At 35.9% G+C, this 27,456-nt stretch overlaps 3 protein-coding genes and 1 non-coding gene across 5 annotated transcripts in view; 1 reads left to right on the forward strand and 3 right to left on the reverse strand.

Annotated features, from left to right (window-relative positions):
• esyt3 (extended synaptotagmin-like protein 3) overlaps positions 1–2,777 on the reverse strand; it is a 61,017-nt gene extending 58,240 nt beyond the window's left edge. The window contains exons 1-5 of the mRNA XM_073845681.1: positions 2,162–2,777; positions 1,128–1,169; positions 643–777; positions 443–519; positions 14–83 (exon numbers count right to left, since the gene is read on the reverse strand). Of these exons, the coding sequence (XP_073701782.1) occupies positions 14–83; positions 443–519; positions 643–777; positions 1,128–1,169; positions 2,162–2,482 (645 nt within the window). The 5' untranslated portion in view covers positions 2,483–2,777. The remainder of the gene's footprint in view (positions 1–13; positions 84–442; positions 520–642; positions 778–1,127; positions 1,170–2,161) is intronic.
• A 2,735-nt stretch (positions 2,778–5,512) lies between these two features.
• Positions 5,513–5,625, reverse strand: trnal-caa (transfer RNA leucine (anticodon CAA)). Its single transcript has 2 exons — positions 5,588–5,625; positions 5,513–5,558 (listed from the first exon to the last, which is right to left on the reverse strand). It is a non-coding gene; the product is annotated as a tRNA-Leu (tRNA).
• Positions 5,626–6,017: 392 nt separating this feature from the next.
• On the forward strand, positions 6,018–13,894 carry dhrs12 (dehydrogenase/reductase (SDR family) member 12). Of its 2 annotated transcripts, XM_073845400.1 has the most exons (11): positions 6,018–6,147; positions 6,258–6,391; positions 6,608–6,690; positions 6,763–6,855; positions 7,475–7,556; positions 7,789–7,850; positions 8,190–8,294; positions 10,550–10,640; positions 10,762–10,899; positions 11,002–11,122; positions 11,633–13,894. In XM_073845400.1, the coding sequence occupies exons 1-10, from the start codon at positions 6,092–6,094 to the stop codon at positions 11,112–11,114; spliced, it is 957 nt and encodes a 318-aa protein (XP_073701501.1). In that variant the 5' UTR covers positions 6,018–6,091; the 3' UTR covers positions 11,115–11,122; positions 11,633–13,894. The 2 variants fall into 2 exon arrangements, with proteins under 2 accessions (XP_073701501.1, XP_073701500.1); XM_073845399.1 differs by having other exon boundaries at positions 11,002–13,894.
• Positions 13,895–14,043: 149 nt separating this feature from the next.
• wdfy2 (WD repeat and FYVE domain containing 2) lies at positions 14,044–26,263 on the reverse strand. Its single transcript, XM_073845398.1, has 12 exons — positions 25,925–26,263; positions 23,658–23,725; positions 23,255–23,328; positions 23,085–23,139; positions 21,852–22,002; positions 19,472–19,584; positions 18,463–18,589; positions 18,261–18,366; positions 18,021–18,122; positions 14,941–15,071; positions 14,756–14,864; positions 14,044–14,673 (listed from the first exon to the last, which is right to left on the reverse strand). The coding sequence occupies exons 1-12, from the start codon at positions 26,059–26,061 to the stop codon at positions 14,644–14,646; spliced, it is 1,203 nt and encodes a 400-aa protein (XP_073701499.1). The 5' UTR covers positions 26,062–26,263; the 3' UTR covers positions 14,044–14,643.
• Between the last annotated feature and the right edge of the window lie 1,193 nt (positions 26,264–27,456).

Here is a 27,456-nt window from a genome sequence, read left to right on the forward strand (position 1 = left end):
TTCCTTCACTAACCTGAAGGCCTTTGACTCCTACTTTGATGGCTGGTTTAACATCTGCATCAATGTCTACATCAGCGTCATATCTACAGGCAAGAGAAAATAGAGCCTTAAAACATTTCAGGAAGATAAGGTAGCAAAACCATGCATTATATCAGTCACACACGCTCTTAAAAATAAAAGCTCAAAAAGGGTGTTTTTGCAGTGATGCCACAGAAGCATTTTTGGCTCCCAAAGAACCTTTCAGTGAACAGTTCCTACAAGAACCATTTTAAAGAAAATTTTAAAAATCTAAAGAAACATTTTCGAATGTAAAGAAACGTTTCTGCATTTGAAAGGTTCCATGGTTATTCAAGGTTCCATTAATGCTAAAAAAGAACTTTTATTTTTAGGAGTGTATATGGATTAATCTGGTGTCAAAATGAAGTTTGATATCATAGCTTACAAAATATTGAAGTCAAGGATGACCTCTCTTGTTTCCAGCTCATGAGTGTACACCCGTACCCCTGTAATAGTTGGAGCCTGAAATGCAAATTCACAATTGTAAGCTCTTATTTGACTACTGAAATATTTAAAATAGTGGGCTAATAGTACGGCCTATTGCCAGTTAAGGGTCCTGAGAAGGAAGGTATTACAGAATCATACCTTCTGTCCCATGTGTACTTTAGTAAAGGTGAAGGTCTTCAGATGGGGGCTAGACGTTCTTACAGATGGCTGAATGTTTTCAATGAGAAGCTTTTCCATGTACATGCCAAAGAATGGCCATGCTTGCTGAAGAATCTACAACAAACAAGCACATTTAGACATGCATTAACAGCAAAATTATGAGATTTGCCACACTCTTAAAATAAAAAGGTGCTTCACGATGCCATAGAAGAAACTTTTTTTGTCTAAATGGTTCCATAAAGAGCTTTTAACATCTGAATAACCTTTCTGTCTTACAAAAAGTTATTTGTGAAGAAAGAAGGTTCTTCAGATTTCAAAAAGTTAAAAAAGAGATGGTTGTTTAAAGAACCTTTGACTGAATAGTTCTTTGTGGAACCAAAAATGCTTCTATGGCATCGCTGTGAAAAACCTTTTAAAGCACCTTTATTTTTAAAAGCGTATGACATTTGAGGCAGAAATCTTACCTTGTTGATCCACGAAGCCTTCTCGACATCTGCAAAGTGAATCTATCAGGAGAAAAAAGTAAATAATTAATTAAATAAATAAGAAACAGAGACAAATAATAAACATTTCACCTCAAAATTAAGGATCACTTGTTTAGAAATCCACATAATTCTGATTTTTCTGTTCAGATTTTTACAATACATGAATTAGAACAATCCCTAAAAAGATCAGATGTTTCAAAGGGAAATTTTACTTTTTTTATGGTGTAATGAATATCTCTGTCCTTGAATCTATTATATCTAAATCAGATGTGAAGATTGGGTATGTGATATCATGCAGATGTTTTACAGAATAGACAATAAGCAACCTGACAACCTGAAAAAACCTTGACTACTTTTGCTCACACCAAAAGAAAATTTTCAAAATTTAATTATGCGTCCAAAAGCTTTTAATAATCTTCTAATAGCTAAAAGCTGCCTGCCTATTTCCTGTGTTTCCCTTAAGAAAGCTCATACTGGTTTGAGATGACATAAGGGTGAGTAAATGATGGCAGATTTTTTCATTTTTTTATGTTAAGTTAACTATCCCTTCAAGGTTATAATGGAGTTTGGAAACCTGGAAATCTTAAACAATTGTACCAACGTAAACACTGTATACTATAAAATGAAAATTGACAGGTTCAATAAAATGATTCTGCAACATAATCAATTTAATATATTTCTTTTAACCTTAGCACCACAAGGGTGTGTCAGTTTCTTGTTTTAAAGTATGAAGGGCTGGGTATTTTAATTAAGAAATTCAAGCAGACACCTTTGCGTGAGATGTTCCCAAAGCAACACAAGAAGCCACACCTCTTACAGTTCAATACCCTCTAGTATTGTTTGAATACTAAATATGAGCATAAACAAGTACAGTAGCCTACAGTACAGTACAGTGTTTTTCCACTAACATATTAATTGGCATGCATCTTTGTAACTGACTAAAACACATGCTGCACGAATCACTTCAACTAGTATTGTTCCAGGTTATTAAAGATACCCAAAAGACCACCCACCCAAGCTGGCATGTTCATGGCTTTGAGTTCAGTGCTGATCACGTGCTTTTCGTTTTCCAAAAAGTCAATGGCTGTATCGATCCTCTGATCTTTCCACTTGCGGTTGTTTTTCCACATGGTCCACATGAGCATGCTCAGAAGAATCCAGCTGATGCTGAGTCCAAGCGAGCCGGTCAGGTATACAGGATAGCAAAGGACAATCGCTCTAATCATGAACATCACGAACTCCATGATCATCTGATTGACATCCTTTGCACTGAATCCCTCTGGATTTTCAGTAGAGATGAAGGGCTCGTGTACCTCACTGACTGCAGCACTCATTGTGACTCTGGAGCCTGATAACTGATTTAAACGTCTGAGTTAGATCCGTAGTAGAACGTCAGAAGTCAGAAGAGCGTCAGAATTCACATCAAAGACGCATCGCCTGTTGGTCGTTGCGCTGAGGTTGGTTTTCCAGGCTACCTGAGATCAAATTCAACCATAGGATCGAGACTGTAAACAAAACATTTACCGAGACGCGCTCAGCATCCCCAGTGACCCTTCGCGTTTAGCTCCATTATCTCCATTAAAGCAACTGTGATTGTGGAAGCTCTCTGTCAGTTTTTGCGAACTTCCGTGTTTCCCATCCATTGGGTTTTTACCTGCCAGCCTCGAAGTAGACACGCCTAAATTCCACCCTTCTGTGTTTGAGAAATAGTACATTCGTTCGTGTAGTAAAGTTGACAGACAGGATCTGCCTCGAAACCAAACGATTGCAAATTTAAAGTGATCTGTTCATGGAAGTATTTCAGACGAAGTCGCATTAAATAGTAGGTGCAGAGTGAGTGGCCGAGATTTATTGCAGGAATATTTTTTACTTGGATGAACTTGTAGTATGATTTTAAAGAAACGTGCACTAACAACAAGAAGAAAAACAAATAACCATTCGTTAAAATGACAGATTGTAACAGCTTTAGGCTATTTGTTAGCTCTTTATTTACCTACTTTAATATTTTCCTTTGGGTAATATGTTCATGTTTATATGCACAATTAATCTTTTTTCTTTGTAGCAATAGATATTCTCATTCTCACACCAAACATTTAAGATAAGTTCTTTTTTATTATTATTACTATTATTTTATATGTGTGAAACACTTGTATAGGGTAAATTCAGGTAAAGTGGGCCGTTATTACAATGGTTTTTAATTAAAGAGACACTATTTCTCTAAATGGTAAAATTTTGGTTGCTGCAATATGACACTGGTGGGTGTGACTACACCTTAAAGGAGGACTTGATATAATGTGATATACGATTCGATTCGTATTTGTAAATTATAGGTTGCTTATTAAAAACAAACATTATTGTTTAAATTTGTTATTGTTAACATTATTGTCAAAATTTGTTAGTTTTCTTGTAAGGCGTTTGCGTATAGCTGGTCCACTTTGGCTCAGTGTGTTAGATAAATTGGGCCAGTGGGATTCAGGTAAAGTGGGCCGACATTTAGGCTTCAGTAATTATACTCAAATTCTTTAAATAAATTGATATTCACTGGTTATTTTGTAGTTGACATTTATAATTATATACTATTTATACTATTTAGACAATTGAAATGAGACCACTATCAGGGAATCAAGTCAGAGATGGAAGAAAGAAAGAGAGAATGGTAAGGAAGTCAAGGCATGTTCAATCTGTGGAGTGAAGAAAGGGTGAGTGAGTGGAGAAAAAATATAAATGTAGAATATAAAGGTTTAAAATATGGACACACATGGCCTATTTGCTGTTGCTTATGTTATAGTCATGTCTTTATTAAATTGTAGAGATAATGTTTTATCAATATTCTGATTTCTGAATATTTGGAAATTCAGATTTCATCCAATTTAATGTCAACACAACATGTTCTTTCAGTTGTTTGAAATTTCACAAACGATCTGAGATGTGAATTTACACATAATTTATTTTAATCATAACCTGTAGGTTATATTTGTGACCCTGGACCACGAAACCAAGTATCACCTTAAGTATCATTAAGGTATATTTGTAGCAATAGCCAAAAATACATTGTATGGGTCAAAATTATTGATTTTTCTTTTATGCCAAAAATCATTAGAATATTAAGTAAAGATCATGTTCCATGAGGATATTTGTAAATTTCCTAGCGTAAATATATCAAAACTTAATTTTTGATTAGTAATATGCATTACTAAGAACTTTATTTGGACACCTTTAAAAGTGATTTTTTTGATATTTTGGACACTCAGATTCCAGATTTTTAAATAGTTGTATCTCGGCTAAATATTACCCAATCCTATACATCATGGAAAGCTAATTTATTCAGCTTTCAGATGATGTATAACTCTCAGTTATAAAAGAAAAATGGTCCAGTGTCACATTATTCTTGCTTTGGGTTTGTTAAATATGTTTTTCTGATCATATATGTGTTAATAAATAATGTGTTTTTAATTAAGATGCAGAATAAGTTTTGATGAATAATGGAGGGCCCCCTTTAGCTGAAAAGAAATATGTCTTATGTTTATTGGTATATATCTGACAAACAACACTTTATATGAACTGCATTAAAATTGAAATATTATAGCTGGATTTTAAAGTTAACAAAAAGAAAAAAGAAAGTTAAAGAAAAACATCTAGGTATCTAAATTACACATTTTACAAAAACTTTACCTGAATTCACCCTGTATTCTTTTATTCATATGAAGTGCCACTAATAATAATGTTGATCAAACTTAAGAGTTAGGCTTGTTATGAATAAAATTTTAAGTTGTACATTACTTTTCAAAAATGTACAGTCTTTTTTCCTCAAGAACCCTATTTACATTACAGTTTGTCCAAATTGAATCGTCATTGTTTGTCTTGCGCCATCTCAAGGGGTGTCGAAGCCATTGCAGCCTTATAGGCTACAATAGCTTTTTTATCACCTACTTTATGTACATACTGATAAACTTACAGATAATAGTTTGACCCAGCTTGGAATTTTTATTTGTGTAACTTTAGGCTATTACTCATTATTTACATTCGAAGACATTCACAAAACATGACTGCATGTCTCGCAAAACTAATAAAAGAACGGGCGGGGAGAAACACCATTGAACATTGTATCACATGAAAGAACATTATAAAAACACATAAAATATTATTAAATTATATTTAAAAGTGGAATTTGACACATTGGCAGTGCAACGAGAGAGAAATTACTGTCATCCCTGACTTACCTAAATGCTACCTAAATTATAAAACATTATTTTTTACACTATTATTTTTTTAACCTTAGCCTGTCCTGTGTCCGTTTTCCAGTTTAAACCACAATCAAATAAATTTTATGTACAAATGGAAACCCAGTTTTAAAAAAAAGTTCTTGTCAGAAGTGGGATTCGAACCCACGCCTCCATTCGGAGACCAGAAGACCCATGTTTTACTGGGAAGGTTTGAACCTTGAGTCTGGCGCCTTAGACCACTCGGCCATCCTGACAACTAAAAAACATAGGAAAATGTGTCGCTATCTATTGTATTAGAAACTGTTATTCTTGTTTTTTAAAATAGCGTTCATGACAACAACCTGCGCGCCAGCGCGAAGTAGTAGGAAAAAATACTTAGGTTGGTACACTCGACTTTCCTATATAAAATACGACGCCAGTATATGGTAGAATCTCAACTGAAATATTTCAGATTTTCATTTATGTTTTAGAAACGTTTTATGTTTTAGAAACTATTCCAAAAAAGATTTTCACTGAGCAAAGAACGCTTTTAAAAAAACCTTTATCGTTTTATGAAGCGCAAGTATAGCAAAGGGAGCTGCGCATGCGTGTTACAACCCGCGCTTACAACACATTCAACATGTGATCTGTTATTAAACGCCACAGAGGCGTGGCTCTGATTTCCAACGTGCTAGCATGTTATGACACCGCTCTAGAGTGCAAACGAGTGAAATCGTAACGATGTCTCTTTACAGAAACACAATTTGGTTCCTGAAGGGTCTACAGGAATATACGAAGTAAGTCATCATCTGTGTGTTTTCATTTCAGCTCGCCTTAAATGACTCATAAACGGCCATTTACCAAGTCTCTGCAGTGCACCAGTTAAAATCCTATTAACCCTCCTCAGGGGCGGTTATGAGGCAGCGGCGAGGCGCTTCAACGAGGCGGATCTGGAGGTTAATGTGAGAGATCGTTCGTTCATCATCACCGGAGCGAACAGCGGCATCGGTAAAGCCGCCGCCTGCGAAATCGCCAAAAGAGGTGAGAAAACATGACTTTTTTTTTATTCATATCAGGGACTTCCGGTTGTAATTTGTCGTTGAATAACTTGAAAGAGCTTGCACATTCCATAAAAACCCTGTTATGACATTCAGGTAAAAGTTTAACCAACAAGAGACACAACAGCGACTCCTACTGGCAAATGATATATACTGCTATTAAAAAACAGCAACGTTTATTCAAACGGTTTATCTTCAGGTGGGACAGTACATCTGGTGTGCAGAAATGAAGATCGTGCAAAGGAAGCAAGAAACGACATTGTGGAGCAAAGTAAAAATGAGGTATATTTTCAGAAGTTCATTCATACGTTTTAAATCAACTCTAGTCTGAGTTTGTCTTTCATTTGCTTTCAGAATGTCCATGTTCACCTAGTTGACATGTCCAACCCCAGGAAAGTGTGGGAGTTTGCTAGTGGATTCTCCCAAAAACACAATCTACACGTTCTGGTAAATATATTCTGGGTTTAAGGGTTAGTTTGCACAAAAATGAAAATTAGCTGATGATTTACTCACCCTTAAGGCATCCTAGGTGTATATGACCTTAATTTTTTTTAGACAAATCCAATTGGAGTAATATTAAAAATGATCTTGGCTCTTCCAAGCTTTATAATGGTAGTGGGTGGGTGTTTATGTTCAATAGTCCAAAAGAAGTCCAAAAAAGTGCACCATCTATAATAAAAAGTGCTCCACACAGCTCTGGGGGTGAATAAAGATGTTAGCTAACCCTAAGTCATATCAACCTACAATAATAAGCTGCGACAGACTGTGCAAGTAAAATCCTATTAATGCACATGGATATTGCTGTTATTATAGGTGCACTATGATGAAATTGTTGAATCAGTTCTTTATCGTTTTAAATTATTCAAAATAATTTAAGAAGAAACAGATATTGCATCGTCCCCCAAGTAATATATTTTATTAACAACTTGGTACGTTTAATATAGCATGTAGAATCATGTCTATGATCATTTAACACATGCTTTGACTGTGATGTACATTATCATGCTGTCTCTGCTTTTATTGTTCAGCCCTTTGTCTTTTATCTTGATGTGATTTATTACTGTAGATCAATAATGCGGGTTGCATGGTCAATCAGAGAGAACTGACTGAGGATGGCCTGGAGAAAAACTTTGCGACAAATACACTAGGTAGGAAAGTTATCCATTTATTTCTGATCTGATGAAGATTATATATGGTCAACAAAATGTACAGTTTTTCTGCAATATTAATTTTTGTTTTATGTTTTATAATATTGAGTTACAAAGGTCAGAGGCCATCCCTTTGGTAGAGAATGTTTTTTGTGCCACCTCTTAAAATCAAGGGATAGGAAGAGATAAGAGTGACTGACTAGTCGGCTCACTTATCTTGTGTGTTTTACAGGGACGTATATATTGACAACAGCGCTGATTCCTACACTGAAGAAGTCAGAGAATCCCAGAGTGGTGAGTATAAAGAAATGCATCCTAATGCATGGTGTAATAAACACATGATGTTTGCCAAAAGTGCCACCATATATACTACCATATATAGTTTCCAAACACAATTATACTCCCAACATTAACAGGAATGCATGACTTTAGTGGCGTGTTTATGAATGTTAAAACAGAACTTCCCCAAAACTATATTATTGTTCAATTATTATAAAATATTTTTTAATGTTAGTAATTATTTTTATTAGTAATTCAAGTTGAAAAGATAATTTAAAAATTATTTTTGTATATTTGTTTATTTTTATTATTTTGTAAATATTTTTTATTAATTGTAATTTGTTTTTATAACAGATCACTGTGTCATCTGGTGGGATGCTGGTTCAGAAGTTAAATGTAGAGGACCTTCAGTTTGAGAAAGGTTCTTTTGACGGCACCATGGTTTACGCACAGAACAAGGTACTGATATAAACTATAATATCACAAAATACTGTAGTGGCCAAAATTACTAGACCACTAGTATTTTCACCAGCTAAAAGTGGTTTTAAGTCTCCAGGATGCTTCAACATGCAAAGCTACAGTACTGTTAAAAGATTTAGGCACTTGTGTAAAAGTGCTGTAAAATGAGGATACTGTCAAAAATAATGTCATAAATAGATTTACTTTATCAGTTAACTTCTATTAACTAATTTAAATCAACGTTTGCTGTGACCATCCTTTGCATCTAAAGCAGCTTTTCCCTGGGTGGTTTCTCAGGTAGCTTTACAGGTCGGTCTCTTGAAGCATCTTGCAGATGTTGCCACAGTTCTTCTGAATTTAGTCTGTCTCAGTTTGTTCTGTTTCTGGATGATGATGAGATCAGGACCCTTATTCACAAAACATTTTATCTTACCACTAAGAGTTCTCCTAATTAGCAGTGAAAGTTTTTAGCTAAGAGTTTTCTCTTAAAACCTATTAGCAAAGCTGCTGAGACCAACTTTTACTAAGGAATAGAGAGAAGTCTTAAGCTAAGAGTAAGAGCGGTGCTGACCTTGTTGCTATGGATGATGTCAGCATGCCTACTAACTATGCACACAGTGATTGGCTGATAATGTTCATAGAAATATTGTAGAGCACGATATACTGTTGCCATATTCAAATGGGAACATTTGAAAAGTTTTTCAAAAAATGTCACATTCAATTAAAGATTTTAAAACGAGTATATCTTCAGCTGATTGTCAGCTTTTTACATGTGTGCTTCTCATAAAAAAATTAGCTGATATGCATATAAACAGGCTTTTTATTAACAGAATAGAATAATCTTGGCTGATGGTAAGATATGCAAACTTAAAAGAAAATCAAAGTGGACACAAGAACAACTGTTACTTCTTGCCCAACTTGTTTATGAAAACAAGGATATAATCAAAGCAAAGCAAAATTTGGAGTTGGGATAACCTCCAAAATCAAAAAAAGTTGCGTGGAAAAAACTTATGTGTGCAAATAAATGAGTGTTTCTAAAAAGTTTAAGCACTGAGGCAGATTGCCAGCAACAGCCATTATAGGATAGTTGGGATTTGGTCTCAGTGAGTCTTCCTCACTACTCCTAACGGTTCCCAGATTTAAGAGCTAGTTTTAGCGCTAAAATGCTTTGTGAAATACTCTTAAAGGTTGTATCAGCGATTTCTAGCCTAAAACATAAAGTGTCAATTTCCGAGATATGCCAAAAAAACAATCGGCACTACCAACCTTTCCACAGATAAACAAACAGTGTTCCAACCAATCAGCGTCAGGGGTTTGGTGTTGTGGACTTTCGCTCCGCCTCCCTCACATCCCTGCACCAGTAGGAAAGTCCACAACACCAAACCCCTGATGCTGATTGGTTGGAACACTGTTTGTTTATCTGTGGAAAGGTTGGTAGTGCCGATTGTTTTTTTTGGCATATCTCGGACCCTAGGCTGACCAGAGAGACGCGTTTTTTTTCACAGACAATTTATGGGGCAGGCAGCGAGCGGATCGTGAAGAAAGCTCAGCTGAATTTGACACTTTATGTTTCAGGCTAGAAATCGCTGATACAACCTTTAATGGAAGAATTCAGGAGTGCTAAATGTAGAACTGACACACTCATTATTTTTAAGATTTTCTCCTAAATCGTCAAGTTATGAGCTACTTTTAGCCTTAAGATGTTTTGTGAATACGGGCCCTGATCTCTGTGTGGAGCATTGGCTGTTGTCAGACTCCTTGTGCAAACAAAAAGCTCACTGGGTTATTACAATTAATTTTTGGAAATGTAAACTGATATTTTCTACTGACACACTACAGCAAAAGACAGAAATAACATTATTAGCTGGAGAAAATACTAGTGTTCTAATAATTTTAGCCACCACCTTAAATCAGTAAAAAATTTTTGCACGTCTGTTTGAATTATTTTAAAAAAAATCATAAACTACAAAACGTACAAAGATGTACCCTTTATACTTTTTGTGGCTTACCAATCCAGTCCAACATTCACTGTTAAAAATAAAAGCACAAAACAGTAGCACAGATTCCAGCAGCATCACCACTCTGCCTTTGTAACGTTGACCGTTGTAATTGTCATTGTGGTGAGCTTTTTGATGCTTATGCAACCTGATTTACTGTCCTCATGTTTTTGCTGACTGTTTTCAATTTAGGGTATGTTTATGATGTTTTTAGTAAAGATGCTGAAGTTATTTCATTGTAACATTGATCTTTCTCAGAGGCAACAGGTGATCATGACAGAGCAATGGGCAGCTCAGCACAAAGAAATCCATTTCTCATCCATGCACCCAGGCTGGGCAGACACCCCAGGTTGGCAGCGTGTGTGTTTACTGTATATCAGCTTCAAGGAAATGTCTTTACTGTGATTGATACAGGAATTTTACAATTTCAGTCACTAAGAAATTGCTTTGTGTTTTTGTTCCGTCCACAGCGGTGCGGTCATCCATGCCAGATTTTCATGCCAAAATGAAGAATAAACTCCGTACTGAAGCTCAAGGTGCTGACACAGTGGTGTGGCTGGCGATATCAGATGCCGCCAGCAGACAGCCCAGCGGCCTCTTCTTCCAAGGTCAAGCATCATTATAAAATGTGAACATGTCTCTGATATCACAGACTAAAACTCTCCTTAACATGTACTGAATTTTGACCTCTTTCTCAAATTCATCTGCAGACAGAACAGCGGTTTCTACGCATCTGCCTCTGGCCTTCTCCAGGTCTTCTTCAGCTGAAGACCAGCAGCTGATGAGCAAGCTGGAGGAGCTTGCTGTGAAATTCAAGTGTTAAACAGTTGGGTTAGTGGCCAAATCCAAAGAAGCCTTCATTCCACACACAGACTGTGATATTTATTCATTCTTAATAACTTTTGCAGAATTGCAGAGATGTGAAAAGCTCATGAATACTGTAACAAAAAGGCTAACTAAAACAACCTGAAATGTTTAAAACATTGTCCATTCTTCGAACAATTACACTTATTTAGTATACTAGTTTGAGGCAGAAACTAGTAAATCTACTTCTGCTTTTTGCGATAGAAGTTTTATGAGTTTCACGATTTTTAAGTAACATGCCGTCTGTGGTTAAAGGTGCTCTATGTACTTTTTTTGACTGCACTAAAACATAAAAACACTAATACATTTGCAGATATTTAGGAAAAATGTTAAGTTCACATACTTGTTTCTCCAAAAAAACAATGCTACAACCAGATATTTTACTTTGAAAATGTGCATTCCATGTCGGAATATCTATTTTTGTTTTGGTTTGTGTGATTCCGTCCACTTACAGTTTACCCAATAATATTTCAACAGTCCGGGTTGCCAGTTGGTGGAAAACACAGCATAATGGAGCAATGGAAGCGAGCAAGCAAACTGAGTCAGGGATCGCACATTCTAGCCTGGGCATCCAATTAAAAAGCTGTATGACCAGAGGCATATTAAAATGTGGTTGGATCAACTCATCAGCTTACAGTGTAAGGGTCTTCCATTGTCAGTTGCACTTACTCCCTTTGTGTGTCCTCAACCATGTGTAAGGAAATGGTAAAACAATATTTTTAATTTGGACTGCAGTACCCTTTTCAACCGCTAGCTGTCAATATTACATACTGCACCTTTAACATTACGCCAATGTTCTGCATTAATTGCTCACAGTCCTACCTCTAACATGGATGTTGAAGCTGCTGCTGCGTAGATAAATGAATAGAACAACCACAAGGATTTGAATTAACTGTTGCAGCATGTAAATAACAGATTATTTTATTCATAAATCTGCTATTCTAAAAAAAAAAAAAAACGAAAGTGAGAACATGCTATAAAGCACTACCTATAACTTGTTTCCAGATTAAACAATAAATGTGACCCTGGACCACAAAACCAGTCTAAAGTAGCATGGGTATATTTGTAGCAATAGCCAAAAATACATTGTGTGGGTCAAAATGATTGATTTTTTTTTATGACAAAAATCATTATAATTTTAAGTAAAGATCATGTTCAATTAAAATATTTTGTGAATTTTCTACAGTAAATATATCAAAACTTAGATTAGTAATATGCATTACTAAGAACTTCATTTGAACATTATTAAAGGACGATTTTCTCAATATTTCGATTTTTTTGCACCCTCAGATTCCAGATTTTCAAATAGTTGTATCTCAGCTAAATAGTGTCCTATCCTAACAAACCACACATCAATGGAAAGCTTATTAATTGCATAAGTTTCAAAATCTCTTGTGACGGGTTTTGTGGTTTAGGGTCAAATGTGAAAATGAATACTATTTTTGTCAAATTGTCACAACTGACATGATTCTTAATTAAAGATAATAGTAAACAATCTCTCTGTCTCAATCTTTTAGGAAATTATCGGTTTACATTTTTTATAATAACATTTATTTTCTGACCAAAACAATTGATAAAGTTCAAACTGTGTTTATGATGTTTACATGAGGTGGTAGTTGAGACTAAACCACAGGATTTAAATTGATTTATATAATTAAATTGAAAATGAATAGGCTTCACTCCAATTATTTTGATTTACAATTTTGTTTAAAGGTCTGGGGTCAATAAGATTTTTCTTGAAAGAAATTAATACTTTTATTTAGCAAGGATTAAGTAATGTTACAACAGAACAGTAAATGCTGTTCTTCATCAAAGAATCCTGCTAAATTTTGTGTCGTGATGTCCACAAAAATATTAAGCAGCACTTAACATTTCCATTACATAACATTCTTTACGTTTTTTTAAACACCAAATCAACATATTAGAATGATTTCTGAAGAATCATGTGACACTAAAGACGCTGCTGAAAATTGAGCTTTGTCGTCACAGGAATAAATTATGTTCGAATAGAAAACAGTTATTTTAAACTCTAGACATATTTCACAATATTACTAATGAATGCAGCCTTGGTGAGCATAAGAATAATCCAGTGAGATTTTTGTTTGCACAAGGAGTCTGTCTGGAATGATATGAAGAAACAGAACAAACTGAGACAGACTAAATCCAGAAGAACTGTAGCAACATCTCCAATATGCTTCAAGGAACCTACCTGCAAAGCCACAGTACTGTTAAACGTTTAAGCATTTGTGTAAAAATGCTGTAAAATGAGGATGCTGTCAAAAATCATCTCATAAATAGAGTTTCTTTCTCAATGAACTTCTATTGGCTAAAATAATTCAACATTTGGTGTAACCATGCTTCGCGTTTTAAGCAGCTTTTGCATTAGGTGCACTTGCGCATAGTTTTTCAGGTAGCTTTGCAGGTAGGTCTCTTGAAGCATCTATGAGTTGTTGCCACAGTTCTTCTGGATTTAGTCTGTCTCCGTTTGTTCTGTCTCTTCATGTCATTCTAGACAGACTGGATGATGATGAAATCAGATCTCTGTGTAGAGTTTGGAAATGTAAACTGATATTTCCTACTGATACACTACAGCAAATGCAGAAATAACTTAAAACCATTTTTTAGCTGGTGAAAATAGTAGTGTTCTAATAATTTTGGCCACCACTGTATCTTTATTTTGTGTCATTCCTGCTGTTTTATCTATCTGTACCCTGTTACCATTCAGCTGTAATGCTGTTACCTACTGTGGTTTTACATCTAGCTATTAATGTCCACTGGCTTGATTCAACATACAGCAAAAATTGTGCCTGACAAATGAAGTCGAATTAATATTTTCTGATCCAATGAAAGAATGCAATACTGTAAATGTTTCTTACATTAATGAGATGTCTATGAAACATCAGCTTTAATAAGATCAAACACAATATTATTATAATGAAGCATTATTGAATTTTACCCTGTGTAAACAACAACATTTGTGATTATGTAAAAATCCTCCAATTAAATTTACTGGTATTAAAACACCAGTAAAACTAAGTGCTTATATTTAAAGTCAAACAGATGACAAGGAGGCAATACCAGGATGCCAAAACCACTGATTGATGTGCGGTAAAGGCACTTGAATATCAAACCGTTCCAGCATGCTTTGATGCAATATCACGAGAATTGGGATAAGACATAGGATAATAGAATGAGTGTGAAGAGTTTCACAGACAACACTGGTTTATGTCAATATAAACAACCTGAACAAAGCAGATTTAGACTAGACAATATTTACACATTTGTTCCCATAACCCACGTGCCATGCACAAATACATACAAATGCACATGCTCAGTTCATGTCATGATATCCTTGAGATTTTCCTCCATGAGATGAAGCTACCCATGGAAAATAACCTGAACTCTGAACGTTCTCCACAAACACATGGTTCTCGGGTCAGGCTCAGCACTGATTCGTAGTTCCTGCTTGCGGACGATACAGAGGATTCTCATGATACCACTGGAGTCATGTCCCATAGCTGAATGTAAACACAAAATGGATATTAAAACAATCTCTTTTTCAAACAGAACACTCACATTTAAGTGAAAACACTTACTGACCTTAATGATCTTGTCTGTCCCAGAGGTGAGCAGCCAACCCCTGGTTGGTTCATAGTACATGTGTACAATGCTGTGCTTACTGTCATGGAATGTTGCAGTGGGTGCCCGTCTGGACATAAAGAAAGTTTTAAGTGATTCTACCATGTAAGAGACTCAAAACAATAAAGACAATCAAAATGACTTACTCCTCGTCTGTTATGGAGTCATGACAACTGTCACAAACCCGCACCTCAAACTCGAATCCCATTAGAGGAATAGTAGAGCGTTTAGAGGAGCATTTTCCACACACAGCTTGGCCACACTTCCTACAGTGATGCTGGGAAAAAAACAAAGATCAGGCTGCTTTATATAATATAAAAGTGTGGGTTGAAGGCTGCAAACTTAAAGAGATAGTTCTTTCAAAAATGAAAATGTAATGTTTATCTGCTTACCCCCAGGGCATTCTAGATGTAGGTGACTTGGTTTTTTTAGTAGAATACAAACCCGTGTTGTTTTTGACAACCATCTTAGATTTAGTCTTAGTCTTAGTCTTTTGGACTAAAATGCTTCTTAGTTTTAGTCAAATTTTAGTCACTTCTATATGTGATAGTTTTAGTCCAATTTTAGTCGACGAAAAGTCAAAAAGGTTTTAGTCTAGTTTTAGTCGACGAAAAGTCAAAAAGGTTTTAGTCTAGTTTTAGTCAAAAAAAGGGGGAAAAGTAGTCTTTTAACAAATTAATGTAGGTCAGTAAGTATTTTGCTGTTGGGTAGTGTCACTTATAAGTTCTGAAAATAGCAGATCTATAGTTCAACACAATGTGAGCTTCCGGATCGACTATTTTCACCAATAATTACAATAATGAAGGAATGTTTTAGAACATAAAAGACAAACAAGGATGGAATGCTAAAACGGCTTGCCATACTAGTATAGCAAAGAGTATTTAATGCTAAAACGGCTTGCCATAGCGTCAGATACTTTTTAAGTTTTAATTGGCATGCACAATAAGCAGAAATGTGGTGCATTTTAAACGTCTGACGGACCACCCACTAACATTTTCGTCTATTCTCGTCTCGTCAACGAAAACTCACACACGTCTCGTCATGTTTTAGTCATCAACGAGCCATTTTTATCTCGTCATCGTCTCGTTATCGTCATGAAAAAAAGTGGCGTCAACGAAATGATTTCGTCATCGTCATCGTTGACGAAAACAACACTGATACAAACAAAGATTTTTAACTCAAACCGTTGCAGTCTGTCAGTCATATAATGGCAGTCAATGGGCTCCACGGCTTTGAGAGTAAAAAAAAAATACACAGACAAAACCAAATTAAACCCTTGTGACGATACATCGACTTCTTAAGACACTAAACAATAGGTCTGTGCAAGAAACTGAAGAGTGTTTATATCATTTTTTACCTCTGATTCACCACAATGTCCAACTGTCCTGAGTGTGTTCACAACAGCCAGCACGTACAACGTGCTCTGGCATAGTAGACGCGTGTGCGGAAGCGATCTGTTGCGCGTATACGTCACTCTTGTACACAGTGTAGAGAGATTGTGTATACGACGGCTACTCAAAATGGTAATTACTTGTGCTTATCCTGATTGTTGCAAACAATTAAAAACTGAAAGATTACATTTGCTTGTGCGAACTCATCCGGGAGTGTTGACTTTTCACCGACTCCCAACTTTTGAGCCTGATCGCCTGAAGTATTGTTGCTTGTTCTTAGTCACGCGCCGGCTGTTGTGAAAGCGCTCAGGACAGTTGGACATTATGGTGGATTACAGGTAAAAAAAGTTGATCTAAATACTGTTCAGTGTCTTGCACAGACCGATTGTTTTCTGTGTTAAGACCTTAACGTATCATCACAAGCCGCAGGGTTTAATTTGGTTTTGTCTGTGTATGTTTTTTGACTCTCAAATCCGTGGAGCCCATTGACTGCCGTTATATGACTGACAGACTGCAACGGTTTGAGTTAAAAATCTTGGTTTGTGTTCTACTGAAGAAACAAAGTCACCTACATCTTGGATGCCCTGGGGGTAAGCAGATAAACATAAAATTTTATTTTTGGGTGAACTATCCCTTTAATCAGAAGCACTAAAAAGATTAGTTCACTCCAGAATTAAAATTTCCTGATAATTTTACCCCCGTGTCATCAAAGACAAGAAAGAAATTAAGATTTTTGAGGAAAACATTCCAGGATTTTTTTTTACATATAGTGGACTTCATTGGGGATCCACATTGACGGTCCACATTGCAGTTTCAATGCAGCTTCAAAGGGCTCTACACAATCACAGATGAGGAATTAGGGTCTTATCTAGCAAAACTGTCATTAAAAAAAAATCATATACTTTTTAACCACAAATGCTTGTCTTGCTCTAGCTAGTGATGGCGCTTCTACAGCTTCACGCATTACGTAATCACGTTGAAAAGGTCATACGCGGTTAGTAAAACATCTCATTTTCTTCTCTAACTTCAAAATGTCAGGAACTGGTTTACCTTTTTTTGTAAAGGTTGATAGACTTTCTTTGCACGTTCGTCATAGGCATGCATCACAGAGCTAGTGCAAGACAAGCATTTGTTGTAAAGTATATAGTTTATAACTGATCGTTTAGCTTGATAAAACCCTTATTCCTCAGCTGCGATCGTGTAGAGCCTTTTGAAGCTGACCCATTGATCCCCATTGAAGTCCACTCTATTCGGTAGTTATGTCTGACGTCACGCGTCACCGCTTCCGTGTACAAATGCTCTATCAGATGCCACATGAAAACAACAAACGATGCTAATATACACTTACAATGTGATATAATACTACCAAAAAAAATTCTAATCGCCCCCTTTAACTTCATACCGAAATCCCAGACCGCCAGACAATGAAAATATACATATAAAAATGTGAAAAATAAATATAAAATGTATTTGTGTTTGGGACGCTGTGAGCCTGGAGTCTGTAGTGTGCACTGTAAGTTTTAAAAAGTTTAGATTAAATGTTAAATAAATGTTCATAAAGGGCCGCTGAGATAGTATTCTCATAAGAAATAAGTTGAGGCTTGGACCCAGAAACAGCGTTTGTTGGATGCGCATTACGTCATCACTTAACAAGCGGACAGAGAAAAATCCTGTAATGTTTTCCTCAGAAGCCTTAATTTCTTTTAGACTGAAGAAAAAAAGACATGAACATCTTGGAAGACAAAAATATTGATTCATTTTGTTTGATATTGATTAATTGATTATTATTTTTATTTATTTTTGCAGTATACCATTAATGCTTTTGTCAACTGTACCTGCCGCAGGCCAATTTTCTTACTGTCCCACATCTGTTTGAAATTCCAGAAGAATGGCTGTTCACACTTCTGACACGAGTCACTGTCAAGCCACTCCGGAGTCTGAGACACAGAACAGATGAGGATATGCTGAAACTATGTAAACACACATATGTAACTAACATAAATACCACATATCTTGTTGACCGAAGCAATTCCTTTTGGACAAGATACTTCATCCTCACTCTGTATCTCTCTTACCTCTTGTCTTGAGACGTCCATGTTCCAGATAACTATTCCTCCATCTGAGCCACAGGAAATGAGCTGACGGGTGTGAGGAGCGTAACACAAACCCTGCACTTTATCACTGTCACACACACAAACACTCAAATATAAGGACTTGACAAGCATGCTTAGCCTATTCTCTTATCTTAAATACATGACAACAATTCAACAGTCCTACTTGTGTCCCTGCAGCTCAATGGCTGTTCCTTTACGGCCTCCAATGTCCCACATGATGATTGAATGATCAGAGCTTCCAGAGAATAAAACCCTTTGTACAGGATCCCAACACAGAGCTGTGACATTACCTACACACATAGCCAGCGTTAAAAGGTTCAGGGTCAGGTATACTGCAAGCAAATGAATACTTGTTTCCATTATACAACATTTTGTGCATGTATACATGAAGATCAACATATTTGTGTATCCTGAGGTTATGACAACTTTAAGGCTACTCGAGGGAGAAAAAAATTATAGTATTGTCATCTAGGCCACCAGGGGATGCCATCCACACTAAAATGATTGGAGGAGGTTATTTAAATATTAACCTTTGGTACACTTAAATCTTTTTGTTGGTTAATTTGCTTGTTTGTGCTGATTTGCCTTCTAGCTATGTTAAGAATTAATGTATCAACCTACTTGTCGCTTGCTAGGTCGCTTGTTTTCATGCTACTACTTTTTATTTGCTCAAATTTGTCTGTGTGAATCTCCACATTTGGATTCAATAAGCCATCTAACGGCAAAGTGTATCTGGGCTAATGGTGAAGAGTGTATTTAAAGGTTTAGTTCACGCCAGAATTATGTCATCTAAGATGTTCATGTCTTTCTTTCTTCAGCTGAAAAGAAATTAAGGTTTATGAAGAAATTATTCCAGGATTTTTCTCCATATAATGGACTTCAATGAAGACCAACGAGTTTAAGGTCCAAATCGCAGTTTCAATACAGCTTCAAAGGGCTCTACACGATCCCAGCAGAGGAATAAGGGTCTTATCTAGCCAAATGCATTTTGGACCTTCAAGCAATTGGTCCCCATTGAAGTCCTGGAATGTTTTCCTAAAAAAACTGACAAAAGAAAGACATAAACATCTTGGATGACATGGGGGTGAGTAAATTATCAGAAAATTTTAATTCAGAAGGGAACTAATTCTTTAATTGTATGTCTATTTGTAATGTGCTCTTTGCATACGCACCTGTGTGGCCTTTAAAGGTGGTGACTAGGCTGCAGTTGTCCTGCTCCAGCTTTAGGATTGTCACTTGACCGGAATGATCTCCAACAAAGGCATGTCTGGTCTCCACATCAAATCTTACACAGATTGTCAAGAAGCCAATGCTACCAACTTAGGAACCCTTTCCTGAATCTAATCTATTTACATCATTACAGTAAGATGCACCAAAATGAATTTTTTACATTAATATATCAGATGTTTTCATATAACCAAAAACAAAAATAAAGTTTATTTAATTACTTTAGGACAATTTAACTTTTTATGTTGTGTTGCAACATGATAAATGAAACCAGTCTTTAGGTTGCTGAAATTTCAGTGCATCACTAGATTACAATACATTTATTTCTGTGTACATATTTACGTATTTCTGCTGTATTTAAAGAGGTCATCGGATGCCAATTTTACACAAGTTGATATGATTCTTTAGGGTCTTAATGAGAAGTCTTACTTTAATTAAAATTTCTCAATGGTAGTGTAAAAAACACTCTTTTTACCTTGTCAAAATCAGCCCTTTTTAGAGCAAGCTGTTTTGTTGCATGTTCCTTTAAATGCTAATGTTTACTTTAGCCACATTTAGCAGCAAAACTAGCTAACAAGCACATTGTTAAAGGAACACTCCACTTTTTTTGGAAATAGGCTCATTCTCCAACTCCCCCTGAGTTAATAAGTTGAGTTTTACCGTTTTGAAATCCATTCAGCCGTTCTCCTGTTCTGGCGATATCACTTTTAGCATAGCTTAGCATAAGTCATTGAATCCTATTAGACCAATAGCATCGCATTCAAAAATGACCAACGAGTTTCCATATTTGTTGTATTTAAAACTTGACTCTTCTGTAGTTATATCGTGTACTAAGACCGGTGGAAATGCAAAGCTTCAATTTTCTAGGCTGATAAGATTAGGCACTACACTCCCATTCCGGCGTAATAGTCAAGGAAGTTTGCTGCCGTAATAAGGCTGAAGCAGGAGCAGTAATACCACGCAGCACATGTGCAAATGCTAAACTAGCTGGGAACTCATTTCTGATATTACTCCGCATGCTTCAGCCATATTACGGCAGCAAACTTCCTTGACTATTACGCTGGAATGGAAGTGTAGTTCCTAATCTTATCAGCCTAGAAACTCGCAGCTTTGCATTTCCACCGGTCTTAGTACACGATATAATTACAGAAGAGTCAAGTTTTAAATACAACAAATATGGAAACTCGTTGGTCATTTTTGAACGCGATGCTATTGGTCTAATAGGATTCAATGATCTATGCTAAGCTATGCTAAAACTGATATCGCCAGAACAGGAGAACGGCTGAATGGATTTCAAAACGGTAAAAATCAACTTATTAACTCGGGGGGAGTTGGAGAATGAGACTATTTCCAAAAAAAGTGGAGTGTTCCTTTAAGAAAGGCCATTTGCAAAGATGCATACAAAACCCTTATACTCACTTCTGCTGTGGGTGAAGCTGCATCACAAATGATTCGCACGAACATAGACACATATTTAGATGGGGATTGGTGCTTTCCTTTCAAAAACGAAAGTAACGTTAATCCTCTGCATCTTCAGCGGCTCAGATGTCAGGAGTAATGACGACTGCTGTGTTCATTATTACACCCAACAACAGAACACCTCAATCGCTCAATTGGAGACATTCTTGTCTTCCCCTGCACCTGAGTCGACACAATGGCGATCGGAGTTGGACTGTTTCAGCTCGGTGAGGGCGGGTCTAAGGTAAGGCTAAAGATTAAAAAAAAATCTGGGTGGATTTTTATCATTATAAGGTGGTTGTGTACACAAACTGCCAACACACATTAATGTTTAAACAACATGTAAAAGTGAGTTTTGCATCCAATGACCCCTTTAAAGTGATTGCTCACCCAAAAATGAAAATTAATTTACTCATTTATTCACCCTCATGTTGTTTTAAACCTGTTTGATTTTCTTTTATCTGCATAACATAAAAAAGAGATTTTGAAGAATGTTGGTAACCAAATAGTTTCAATTACCATTGATTTCCGTTGTATGAAGGAAAAATAAACAAAACATGGACACATTTCTCAAAATAATTTTTCGGAAAAAAGGTCATACAGGTCTGGAATGACATGAAGGTGAGTAAATGACTGAATGTCCATTATCTCTTTATCTAGTTACATTTGTAATATAAATTATGCATACTTAACACTTTTTGTTTTTGTTGTTACAATTTTAAAGCAGTTATTAAAAGCTAATTTCCTATAATAAAGCAGAAGTAAATTGAGTCAAATTGAAGCAAAGCAATCTGAAAATACAGAGGGTGACAATGACTGATTTGTGACATTATATTGCATATAAAGGAGTGGCGTATGAATGGATACTGTAGTCCAGACACCCATGCTGTGGTCCGGTATGTGCCCAGCTGCTGTCCACTCTCTGAGCAGTGCCACGTGAAGCTCTTGTCCTGACCTGTGCTTAGAACCCACTCCATCTCTAAGACAAACAGCACCACTGTCACACCACCCTGATGAGCTAAGGCAAACAAAAGAAAAGACACAATGAGCAAAGCGGGGAGGGATCGGTTTACCACATTCAAAAACACAACCAATTGTTCTCTCACATATATAATAAATAAGTCAAATAATCAGAGAGGTTGGATTTCAGAAACAAACAAGCGCTCTGTGTACGTATCTCTATCCATAACAGTATGATTTATCTTTGTTGGAAGCATAACATAAGCCATGTGTTTTAAAGAAGGTTAGCTAGCTACTTCACTTTGGCCATTTTCATTGCGAATACTTGAGTTAGAATTTTTCAAAAAATTCTAATATGAAATTTGGTTAGAATGATTGAAACCCTTTTCAAGGGTATCAACTAAATATATATTTTTTTTATACAAGTAGAAATGTTACTTTATCTGACATTTCAAGTCACAGGGAGAGATAGATTGTGATGCTTGAACATGCTCATAAGACTTTAGTTAAAGGAGTAGTTCACTTTCAAAACTAAAAGATGTACAGATAATGTACTCACCCCCTTGTCATCCAAGATGTTTATGTCTTTCTTTCTTCAGTAGTAAAGAAATTATGTTTTTTAGGAAAACATTTCAGGATTTCTCTCCATATAATGGACTTCTATAGTGCCCCTGAGTTTGAACTTCCAAAATGCAGTTTAAATGCAGTTTCAAAGGGCTCTAAATGATCCCAGCCGAGGAAGAAGGGTCTTATCTAGCGAAACAATCAGTTCTTTTCTAAAAACATTACAATTTATATACTTTTTAATCACACACAGAGCTAGACAAGACAAGCATAAAAAGTATATAAATTGTAAGTTTTTTTAGAAAATAACCGATCGTTTTACTAGATAAGACCCTTCTTTCTTCGGCTGTGATTGTTTAGAGCCCTTTGAAGCTGCATTTTGGAAGTTCAAACTCAGGGGCACCATAGAAGTCCATTATATTCTTCAAAAAACATAATTTCCTTACGACTGAAGAAAGAAAGACATGAACATCTTGGATGACAAGCGGGCGAGTACATTATCTGTACATTTTTGTTCTGAAAGTGAACTACTCCTTTAAGAAAACAAACTTAATTGTGACTGCATTTTTGACTCACCCTGATATGTTCGTGCAGGAGTCATTTGGTTGTAGTCCTCTGATAAGACAAACTCCTGGTAAGAGAAACGCCTGGCTTAATGAAGCTTAGCAATGTACATGATAACCTGCTAATGACATAATACTTCATAGAAAACAGGTGTGTGCTTGAAAAATGTTTAATTAACATACCGATACGCTGCCATTTTCCAACCCTACAGAGATCCTCCTTGTCTCTGGGTTAAATGACATACATGAACACGCCACTGCAACATAAGACAAGGACAATGAGTAAGATAATTTATCTAACAAAATCCAACGATCAGCATTTAACTATAAACAAACACTCTGTACTGAAAGCCAGTGACCTCTTAGTCACAGTCTACAATAGTTAACTAGAAAGCAAGCAAAAAGTGACATCACTACTGAGAAATGAAACTCTTGTCTGAACGAGAAAACAAGTTGAAGTTCATGTCCATACTGGTTTCACTTCACTCTTTGACTTTTGTAGTAAAATTCCTCAAGTTATGTGGTTGCATGTCCCATAATGTTCAGATCTATGTTACACAAGAACTGTGTTGGACTGAGGGCTCACCTGGCATTGTGTGATAGACACTGGGCCAGTACTGACCACTGTCCCTCTTTAACCACACACGGATTGTCCTAAAGTAAAATAAAAAATAAATAATTACAAATAATACATTATAATCTTGATTATAAGATGCATTTAACAGATACTTTCTAACCAAAGTGATATGCAATACAGTGCACAAATGACCAGGACAAACATCTAAGAATACATTTCTAGGTTAAGTCTTAATCACCTTATCGCCAGACATAATAAGACCTTATAATACATAATAATACAATAATACAGACATAATAAGGCTAAATTTCATTGAGGGACTCATATGCAACTATTACAGAAGGTTCAAACGCTCACTGATGCTTCAGAAGGAAACACAATGCATTAAAAGCTGGGGGGTGAAAACTTTTTGAATATAAAGATCAGGGTAAAGTTAACTTATTTTGTCTTCTGGGAAACATGTAATATAACAAGTATGTTCTGTAGCTTCTGAAAGGCAGTACTACATGAAAAAAATATGACATTTAGGGAAAATAAGAAAAATGTACACATCTTCATTCTGTTTAATAATGTACACCCCTGGCTCTAAATGCTTTGTGTTTCCCTTTGAACCTTCTGCAATAGTTGCATATGAGTCCCTCATTGTGAAAAGATGGACCTCAAAATCATACAGTCATTATTGGAAAGGGTTCAAATACACAAAAATGCTGAAAAACCACAGAATTTGTGGGACCTGAAGAACTTTTCTGAAGAACAGCGGGCAGTTTAACTGTTAAGGACAAACAAGGGGCTCATGAACAACTATCTTTAAAAAAAAAAAAAAAAAAAAACTGCTGTGAATCGTTTGGGTAACACAGTATTAAGAATCAAGTTTATGTTAACTTTTGGATAGGGTAATTTTTATAAATGCAACTATTATTTTCCCTTGTAAATGTTTTTTGTGTGAAATATCTTATTCAGGTAAATGCTAAATAAAAATGACATGCATTTTGTATGTTCCCTTTTATTTTGGTAAAATAATTAACATTTTCAGATTCTGCAAGGTGTATTTAAACCTTGACGCACTTTTTACTCGCTCACACTTTCACCACAGCAAGCCTTGGCTATTTTCAAATGTAAAATACATGTAAAACAACCACTTCCCCACACAGTACTGCATACTAAATAACTTCTGAGCTCTCTTCCTGGCTGGTTGCAGAAGTTGTCATTGGTCTGACATTGATGTGAACTTTATTTGCATGAACAGAAGGTGTGCTTGCAAAGTCAGTCATATGACGAGTATTACTCATTACTATGAGCTGTGAAACAGTTTAGCTGGAACTGAAGTACTGAAATAATAATTACATATAGTCTACATAAATATATACTGTATTTATAGAGAGAGAGAGACTGCATTGTGTTGTAGCCTATTTCTAGATGTTACATTGTTATGCCAGTAGGTGACGACAAGTACATTTCTTCTTTATTAAGATTGTGAGCCTACAAATATACCAAGAGAATCCATGCATGTTTTCTTCACAACAATGCAGACGAACTGCATAAAAAACATAATATAGAAAAACCATAACAATAATTTAGATTTTTAATAAAATACCCTATGTAATTGTATTAACATTGATAATAATTCTTACGTATAAGTAATTATTATGCCTTTTATCCTCGAAATTGACGGAAATGTGTCTCATTCACAAACAATTTTTTGTTGTTCAGACAGTTCGTTCACGAATGAGACGTCTCGTTCAATTCCGCTTCGAATCTCGTTCAGATTCAAATCAGCGATTCAGTATCTGTTCAGTAGGTTACTAATGGTTACTTAACACTTAAGAGCTGTGTGTTTTCTATTCGTTTTTGAAGGCAGGAAAAGGTAGTCACGCGCTTTAAAGGGGACGCTTCAGTGATCGAAATTGATTCGTTCACTTAAACGATTCTTTCAGCATAAACCATTCGGATAAGATCCGCATGCAGACGCTCACTTACAGTACGCGCAAATGAAGCTTATTGATAACAGGCGCTTAAATGGTCCGTGTTTGAATATTAAAGCCTCGTTATTAATATCCTCCATTTGCACTCTCAATCGTTTATTTTAAAAAAATTAGAAAATTGTCTTGTACGTACGTACTCATTTCGACTGTGCACGTCACATATGTATTATATATTACAAGTTATGTATTAATATGCCTGTGTTGCGAATAACATTACTGTAACATTTAGGTGTTTTGAATATATTTTGCATTGTAATTCTAGTAATTGTTGTGGGTTTGTAATTGTGCGCTGACCTGTCTTGAGATACGCTTATAACCCCGTCCTCTTTAGGGATGATCACAGCCGTATTCACCACATCTTGGAAACCCTCGATCTTACTCAACAAGACGGGCTTTCGTGTTTGCGGACGGGGATGAATCTCTGCCGCCATGGCGCTGTAGTTTCTCCGTCACCTGAATCCTCTCTCGGCAGCATAACACGCTGAGCGCAGGTCGATTATCAGACCTGCAGACGGTCAGGGATGCTGCAGGTCAGCTGATTACCTCTCACAGCCTGTTTTGGTTACAGTCAAACACGATCTCTATGCCATGTTCCCAGAAAACATGCGCGGGGGGTTTTCTCTCACTCTGCGCGTACACAGACGATCCGACTTTTGAATGAATCGCAAATGCATGCGTTTGCGATGTGCAGTGTTGACTCTGACGAATACCACATTAGTAGAACCGGAAGTTGAACGTCATTTCTTTTTCCATTTCATTGACATTTGTACATGAACAATGGTTCACTGCACCAAATCTTCTACAATTGTGCTATTTGTTCAATTAAAACAATTGAACTAATCCTTTATGTTAGGTTAAGTCTATGATGTTTTTTTTTTTTGAATGAATACTTTTTTCTTAAAACCACTGTGGAAATTTATAGGTAGGCCTTCTATTCATCACAGAACTATTTTAGGTTCTCTCTAGTTTTGTTTTTTACTAGTTGTTTATCCTTTACTAGTTTAATATCACATACTTTTGCAGATGATGTGACCAATGAACAACGAATATGCCATTTATGCACTATAATATTTTTATTTATTTATTTATTTTTAGAAGATCCTCATATTACTTAGGGAAATTACATGTAAAAGTGCTAATACTCAAACCAGCTGACTGACCAAACCAATCAACTGGCAACAAAATGAAAGTTTTTTTCCAGATGTATTTGTAAGGTGTTTAAATAATATTGCTGGCCCACTTTGGCTGAATGTGTTAAAGTGGGAAAGTGGGATTCCGGTACAGTGGATCTTTAACCATCTAACATTTTACCCAAATTCATTAAATAAATTGACATTCACTGGTTATTTTATAGCTGACATGTATCATTTACTTTTTTAGAAAACAGAAATGAGGCCGTAGTCAGGAATTCAAGTCAGAGATGTAAGAAAGGAAAGAGAGAATCGCAAGGAAGTTTAGGCAAGTTCAGTCTGTGGAGTGAAGAAAGCATGAGAAGAGAAATACAGAATATAAAGCTTTAAAATATGGACACAATTAAAAATTGTTTAAAGTGTTTAGAGAGCATAGGCAGACAACCATTTTTACATATGGTTACCATTTGTAATGTTTATCTTATTAATTTGTTGTTGTGTGTGTTATAGTCACATCTTTTATATAGTTAATGTCAACACAACATGTTCTTTCAGTTGTTGGGAATTTTACACATTGAGAACTGAGATTTACTGGATTTACACATGATTTATTTTACTCATAACCTGTAGGTTATATATTTTTTTGGGTTTGTTATATGTGTTGTTAAATATGTTTGTCTGATCATACGTGTTAAT

The sequence above is a fragment of the Garra rufa genome, chromosome 8 (genome assembly GCF_049309525.1).
Source record: "Garra rufa chromosome 8, GarRuf1.0, whole genome shotgun sequence".
NCBI lineage: Eukaryota > Metazoa > Chordata > Actinopteri > Cypriniformes > Cyprinidae > Garra > Garra rufa.

Coding starts and splice junctions, on each gene's coding strand:
- dhrs12 (XM_073845399.1), top strand. CDS start 6,092: ATGTCTCTTTACAGAAACACAATTTGGTTCCTGAAGGGTCTACAGGAA. Junction 6,691..6,762: donor TGGAGCAAAGTAAAAATGAG/GTATATTTTCAG, acceptor ATTTGCTTTCAG/AATGTCCATGTTCACCTAGT. Junction 10,641..10,761: donor AGGCTGGGCAGACACCCCAG/GTTGGCAGCGTG, acceptor TTCCGTCCACAG/CGGTGCGGTCATCCATGCCA.
- wdfy2 (XM_073845398.1), bottom strand. CDS start 26,061: ATGGCGGCAGAGATTCATCCCCGTCCGCAAACACGAAAGCCCGTCTTG. Junction 23,329..23,657: donor TGTCTATCACACAATGCCAG/GTGAGCCCTCAG, acceptor CTTATGTTGCAG/TGGCGTGTTCATGTATGTCA. Junction 18,367..18,462: donor ATTGAGCTGCAGGGACACAA/GTAGGACTGTTG, acceptor TGTGTGTGACAG/TGATAAAGTGCAGGGTTTGT.